Consider the following 7,442-nt stretch of genomic DNA (forward strand, 5'->3'; position numbering starts at 1 on the left):
TGTGTGGAATGCACATCTGTCCCCTACAGTCATGGATGACTCTCATTTCCTTCAGCTGTGTGGAATGCGCATCTGTCCCCTACAGTCATGGATGACTTGATTTCCTTTGTGTGCATGGCTTAGAGTTGTCCCCGCATGTGTTGTGTTTGCATGCTTCTGATTGTCTTTGATGCTGTTTCTCCCAGGGCTTTTATCTGCCATTGCTTTGCAAACCAAGACTGGCCACATGGTGGTAGAGTAATGGCTTAGCAGAGGTACGGTAAAGGAGTGGGTGTGCCTTAGTGAGCCAGCTTCAGGTCGAGGACTTCAGGTCGAGCCAGGGACCCCTTCCTACTTGCCATTATGAACAGCACACAGTCTGTGCTTCCAGACTTAATCAATTCAATGAAAAACACATGTTTACTGTGTTTATTATAAATTTCTCTGAAGGACTCTTTCATAATTTTTCTGATTGGTCAATAATATTAAATACATTTATTTATTTAATGATAAGGGGAATGAGAGTAGGACTGTTGACCTGAAATGCTAAGGTCCCTGTCCATGATAGAAAGTATCAGAGGATGTTTACTTGTACTAAATTTTAGTTCTGATACTCCAGAGGACATTTTTTTAAATAATTATGAAAATGTTGATTTAATTTAATTTTTAATTGGCTGATGAAGGCAAAACATATGTATGAAATACTTGTGAAGGATTTTACTAGGAAAAAAATAAGTTTTTTCCCTAACCTTTTTTCCCTATTCTTTAGCAGCTCAGTGATGTGATCTCTGTGGGTGAGAAGCCCCTGGCGGAGCATGACTGGTACCACGGCGCTATCCCCAGGATAGAGGCACAAGAACTGCTTAAGCAGCAAGGAGACTTCCTGGTGCGGGAAAGCCATGGGAAACCTGGTGAATATGTCCTTTCTGTATATTCTGACGGACAAAGGAGGCACTTTATCATACAATTTGTTGATGTACGTGTCCAGTCTAGTTCCTACGTATACATTGATGTAGCCCAGTGTGGTAGACTTGAAGTATACTGGGGGATGGCTTATGAGAGCTGCTCTCTATGTATACATTGATGTAGCCCAGTGTGGTAGACTTGAAGTACTGGGGGATGGCTTATGAGAGCTGCTCTCTATGTATACATTGATGTAGCCCAGTGTGGTAGACTTGAAGTACTGGGGGATGGCTTATGAGAGCTGTTCTCCATGCTATAGGCTTGGCATTACCTCTCTGCTAACTCCATAAATACAGTGCTCTAAAACTGATGGAAATATTGACCTTAATGAGAAAACATATTTAAGAGACAATAAAATTAAACTTAAATGGAAATATCTAAAATGTTGATTGAGTACTAAAGTATTTTAAGTTAAAAACAAAAGTAATATAAATACCATGTATTTTTCTTCCAGTAGTAAAATTTAAGATTATGAGATGTATACCTCTTTAAGTTGTTTCAAACTATGATCTATTTTGTTCAATAGTATTCAGGAAAGTCTTCAATTCGAGAGTGGTGAATTTATCTTATGATTCACTATTCATGTTTTTTTTCTATTTTTCTGTAATATCTGTTGACTTTATTAAGCAGTAAATAGAAAATGATAAATAGAAGCAGTATATTCTCATTATTTATTCTAAAGCTAATCCTTTTGAAAATTTTAAACTGTTAATTTGCTTCTTTTAATGACTTACTTATGACCATTCTGTGTGTTTATGAATGTGGGGAGGGGATGGTGCTACTTTGTACATGCGTGAAGGTCACATGACAGCTCACTAGAGTCATTTCTAACTCTTGGGTTCTGGGGAGTCAAACTCAGGTCGCCAGGCGTTTGCAGCAAGTACATTCACCCACTGAGCCCTCACTTAGTCCCCAAGTGTCGCCAAGCTGCCCCTGTAGACTGTCTTTAAGCACTAAGTAGAGGAATGGTAATTTTGATGTTTTTATCTTTACTTGTTGAGAAATTTATAGTGGCGATGTTTTGGCGAATGAAAGAATTGTTGCCTGCATTTGTTACTTTTCAGTGCAGTATTTGAAGTGGCTCACATCTGAAAAATGCCTGTCCACAATTTTAGTTTATGTCAAGGCACGGGGTAAAACTAGGTACCTTACATAAAGATTGAGCTACAATTATAAGCACAACCTATAGGATTTAGTGACTTAGAAACTTGTATACATACCAGTGTGAACTTAGGGTTGACTGAGCCATGAAACTTCACAGGCAATGATGAATTAAAGATAAAATAATATATAATTTAAAATAAAACTGTGGTGAAAATCTCCACCATAATGGTATTGTTTATTCTTTTGTTCGTTCATTCATTCATTCATTCATAATGTACTTACCGAGTATTATGTTAGACCTAAACATGTGAGCCAGCAACAATACTAAAGTGGTATTTAATATGTGAAATTTAGTAGTTAGTTGAATTTATAAAAAATATACTAATAAATCATAAAGGAAAGATAGAGTGTAATGTAACAATAGCAGAATCCAACACCCAACATTCATCAGTGACTAGATAGTCTAACCAGAAAAATTAGCAAGAACACATCAGAGCCAACCCATTTCCTGGACTCAGCAGAGCTGAGATGTTTACAGAGCATTTCATCCAGCAGCCATTGACTGAGCTCTCCACTCAGTTGCACACGGAGCTTTTTCCAGAACAGATTATATGTCACAAGAAAGTGCCTTTTAAGAATTAAAAAAACAAAGACAAAGTGTCTTTTTTGATCTGTATGAAGCTGGAAACCAACACAGGAAGAACCCTGGAAGCAGCACTAGACACATGGAAATGGAACATTTCCTGAAGAAGCAGGTCACTGAAGGCATTAAATGAGAAATGGAAGATAAATGGAAATGCATTACACTAAACCTTACAGAACACAGCAAATGACATTCTCAGAAGGAAATCCTTGTCCCCAAGTATAGACATCAGGAAACCGTTTGCCTGGTTTACAGCAGTAAAGGAGTTTCTGCACGAGAAGGAAACCAGCAACAGGAGGAAGGGCAGCTTACACAAATCAGAGCATTTGAAAACTACAGCCAAAGGGATTATTTTCCACAGTATATAAAAACATTCAAGTACTTCAGTAGCACAAAATCAAATAGCCCAACTCAAAATGAAGAAAGGTCTGAATAGATTTTTAAGCAATTTTCTATTTTTTATAAAGACTTAATAAAGAATATAATTACATGACTTTCCCCAGTTCCCTTTCTTCCCTCCAAAACTACTAAGCCTTCTCCCTCCACCTCCTTCCATGTTCCCGTTCTCATACTGATAGCTTCTTTCCCCTATTATTATTGTCACACACACACACACACACACACACACACACACACACACACACACACACACACACTTTTGTATTTATAAACATATAAATACAGCCTGCTAAGACTTTTTGTTGTTTATGTGTATATGGTTTGGGAGCTGGCCACTTTGAACTGGACAGCCATTTATCGGTCTCATCCCTGGGAGGAGCTGGTCTCCCTCTCAGCCATTACCCATTGTCTGTAGTGTCTTGTCCAGGGGCGTGACCCCATGAGTTCCCTTTCACAGCAGCATGCCTAAAGTATTTTTCTTAGAAGAAGAAATGTGATCTGCAACAGACATTTATGAAAGATGTTTGACACCTCTGATCACATCAGCTAGACCACTGAGATATAGCATGTCTGTTTTTCAGAAGACAGACTCAAGAGCAAAGGCTGGGAGGAAATGGAGAAAGAAGCATACGTTTTTTTGTTGGGAATGTTAATTAGCATAGCCATTGTAGAAATCAGTGTGGGGTGTCCCCAACAACCGGAAAGTGCAGCTGTGACGTGATCTGAAAACCCTGTGTCCTGGATCATGACTAACTGAAATGAAGAACATGTTAAAGGGGACACCTCCATGGTTTCCATGGTGTCCTCTACACTGTTAGAATAGCCAGGATGTAGAGTCACCTAAATGTGCAGTAGATAGATGAAGAAAAGGTGCTGGCACATGTGCGCCTTGGCATACTGCTCAGCCACAAAAACGTTTGAAATCCTGCCATGGCTAACATCGTGGATATGGTGGGGTAGTGTTGTTATGTGAAATAATTCAGGTAGAAGACACTTGCTGTGGGGAAGCCCAGCCTTGAGTAGTGACTACAGAAGCCGGGGCGAGCAGAGAGAGTTAAAAGCAGGAGAGATCAGTCCACAGGTGCAGCGTACAGTGTCTATATTTGAAATAGGAAGTCCTGGTTCTCATGGTATAGTAGGTAGAGTATAATTGACAATAGTGCATTATAGATGTCAAAGTAGATGAATTTTACTGTACTCACCATAAAGAAATGAGCAGAGTCTCAAGTGATGAATATCTTACTGAAAGTTATTTGGTATCTGACATAGTCATGAATGAGGGCATCACATTGTAGTTGATATATACACAACGCTTTAACCAACCACATATTTTTTTTTTAAATTAAGAAATGGAAAGAGATCGGATATTGATCATGTATCAAGTTCACTCTGAGTTAATTAAATCTATGAATTACTTAGATTCATTACTACAATCTCTGAGCTCTTTAAAGCTACATTTTAAATTCATGCTGTGGGTCTCATTGTGTGCAGTAAAATGCCAACACGTTTTTGCATAGCAATTCTAAACTTGTGGCTTATCCATATGTAGTTAGGGTTATTTTTTCCACTGTACAGTAATCATTCCATCATCATTAGAGCACAGCAATAAGTACTTTAAACTTTAAGTGAAAAGTACTTTATGTCATCTCCTATACATCTAATGCACTTTCAGACTTAGCCATTCCAAAACCTCACTTCCCAGGAGACAGTGACATTACTGCCAGGAGGTACTGATCAAGTAGCTTCCAGTTTCAAGGCCAGCTTGGGGAACATGGCAAGATTCTGTTTTCAAAGAAATCAAATCAATCAAACCAACCAACCAAATCAGAAGCCCAAGTTAGCCCTACTTTGTTACCATAGTATCATAAAGTTGCATCTTTCTATCTGGGATTGGGTCAGAGGAGGTAGGAAGACTTCATACAGATCTGTTTGAAGCCAGGTCTAATAGAGCATGTGGAATCTTGAATGTAAAGAGACAAAACAAAGCCCTGGGGGTGTTCTCTTCTCTCTTTTATTTACTTAAACGTAACTGACAAGGTCTTAATGCTTTTATATCCACCGATGTAGCTTCCTGTCTAAGAAAGGGAATTTACTGGTTTTATTCATGTTAGGATGCTGAGAACTTCACAGGTGTTGGGATAATTTTTATAAAATTAGTAATTTCAAATTTTGAAATGTCCTTAAGAAAGGGAAAGAGAAAAATCTAGTGTTTTATTAGGTAGTTGTGTTGTTATGGGGACAGATAGAAGGTTACATTTAAGACTTAGAGCAGGGTTGATGGGACATTGTATTGTGTGTGAACTTCATTTTATCACATTATTATTATTCATCATTGTACATTAATATTATGTGCTCATGAGTGTGTGAGCCATGTATAAACTGTCTGTTTTATCTTTTTACTTCATAACACTTAATGACTTTCATGTCATTCACATGTTTCTTTCTACAGGCCATACATGCCACAGATTGTACTAGATCATAGAACTCTCATACTGAGTAAAAATGAATGAATCTGTTGCCTACTGTGCCTCCATTCTAGAAGGAAGACAGATAACAAAAATCATGAGTAAAATCAGGACTAGAGAGATAGTCTCTGGAGGCCCCAAGTTGGATTCCTCTAGCATCCATCCATTTTAAATGTCTCACAACCACCTGCCACTCCAGCCTGAAGGAATCTGTCACCTCTCCCCCTTTTTTTGGCTTTTGTGGACACACACACACACACATACGGGCACATACACACACACTTACGCCTTTAAAAAATAGGTACAGTAAATGTGATAGTAGGGTCAAATGTTATAATTATACATTCTAAGGAGAAAATGTCAATAACGCAGAGGAGGAAAGAAACGAAATTGCATTGTGACCGTGGAGACTATGCACGTAGGTGGCTAGAGTTAACCTCACAGAGAAGACACCACTGAGAGCTGCACTGGACGTTAGTAAGGAGATGTCACCCACAGGGCTGTCTGCCTTAAATGTCCACCCACGTAACAAACCTCAGTTCTGAGGAGGGAGTGCATCTCGTATGTCAGAGCAGGCAGGGAATTACAGTGCTCGGAGACTAGTGAGCAATGGCAAAGAGTCGTCAGAGATGAAGTGCAAAGGCCGCCATGAGCCCAGATTACCATATGTCATCTTTGGCTTTTATGCTGAGGGAAGGAAGGATTTTAATTAAGCAAGGCAACGGCGCTATCCTCAGGTGCCCTGATTGCTGTGTTAAGCATAAATTGAAAAGGTAGATACAGGTAGAAATCATGTGTGGTTGAAATGTTGTTGCAGTTGGTGTTCCTTTTGCAGGCTGTACTTTGTTGACATCTTAGTTTTCCTCTCCATTAGTTATTGTTGCAGACAGTATCTGCTGCACTGTGCTAGGGAATGGCAGAATATCTGCCTCCTCTCCAGTGGGGTTTTGGTCTGTTTAATCCAGCTTCTTTCTGCTTCTCCCATGTTCTCCTTAACTTCCAACAATCACTCCCGCTTCCTCTTCCTAGTTTTATAAAGTTGGGAAGTTCTGTTTTTTTTTTTTCACAGTTTTCTTAAAGTGGTACACACTCACTCACCCTGCTTCTCTGACACTTCCTATGGGAAGTTCTTAAAGTGGTACACACTCACTCACCTTGCATGACTGACACTTCCTATGTGATAGTTAAGCCCAAGGAGGAACTACCTGGAAGCCTTTGTCACGGTGCATTGCAGTCCTGCCATTGAAAAGTGTGTTAATGGATTGTTTCTACATTTCCTGCTGATGGGTCTTACATATAATAACCTAACTACTGTCTATTTAAATATGAAAACTAGGAAAGGCAGTGCATGAGAAAACACTGCTTGCCTACAGATAGGAAATATGCAGCACGCTTAGATCTGAGCTGGCTCAGCTGTGAGGAGAACACGCTGCTTTTGCCGAGGATGAAGTCCGTTAGGCGCACAGCTGCCTGTCAGTCTAGCCAGCGCTGGTCTCCATGTGCATCCACACACACAACACATACATAACACATACATAACAAAATACATCTAAAAAGGTGCCAGGCTCTGAGCTTGCTGATCTCAAAGGCTTATTGCTGATGCTCTTCATTATTTCTTTATCTTCATCTCTTGTGTGAATGATGTTTCGATCTTTACTTTTTATATATCAGTGGTACATTGAAGTCCTACCGTAGAAAAACTCATTGTTTTAGCAAATAAATGAATATCTTATATATTATTTTATTGGGTTCCTCGAACCTTTAATAGTATTTTTGGTACAAAAAGTTTATTGAATGGAGCATACATGGAGATGCATGCAAACATCTTATTGAGTGGAGCGTACATGGAGATGCATGCAGACATCTTATTGAGTGGAGCGTACATGGAG

General features: G+C 39.2%; 1 protein-coding gene across 7 annotated transcripts in view; it reads left to right on the forward strand.

Annotated features, from left to right (window-relative positions):
• Positions 1–7,442, forward strand: part of Fer (FER tyrosine kinase) — a 324,911-nt gene that overhangs the window by 159,858 nt on the left and 157,611 nt on the right. For 4 of the 7 annotated variants that reach the window (XM_031368583.1, XM_031368582.1, XM_031368584.1 and 1 more), the window contains one exon: positions 749–955. In XM_031368583.1, the coding sequence (XP_031224443.1) occupies positions 749–955 (207 nt within the window). The remainder of the gene's footprint in view (positions 1–748; positions 956–7,442) is intronic. The other 3 variants (XM_031368586.1, XM_031368588.1, XR_004118033.1) reach the window with 2 other exon arrangements.

This window comes from Mastomys coucha, unplaced genomic scaffold (assembly GCF_008632895.1).
Source record: "Mastomys coucha isolate ucsf_1 unplaced genomic scaffold, UCSF_Mcou_1 pScaffold14, whole genome shotgun sequence".
Classification (NCBI taxonomy): domain Eukaryota; kingdom Metazoa; phylum Chordata; class Mammalia; order Rodentia; family Muridae; genus Mastomys; species Mastomys coucha.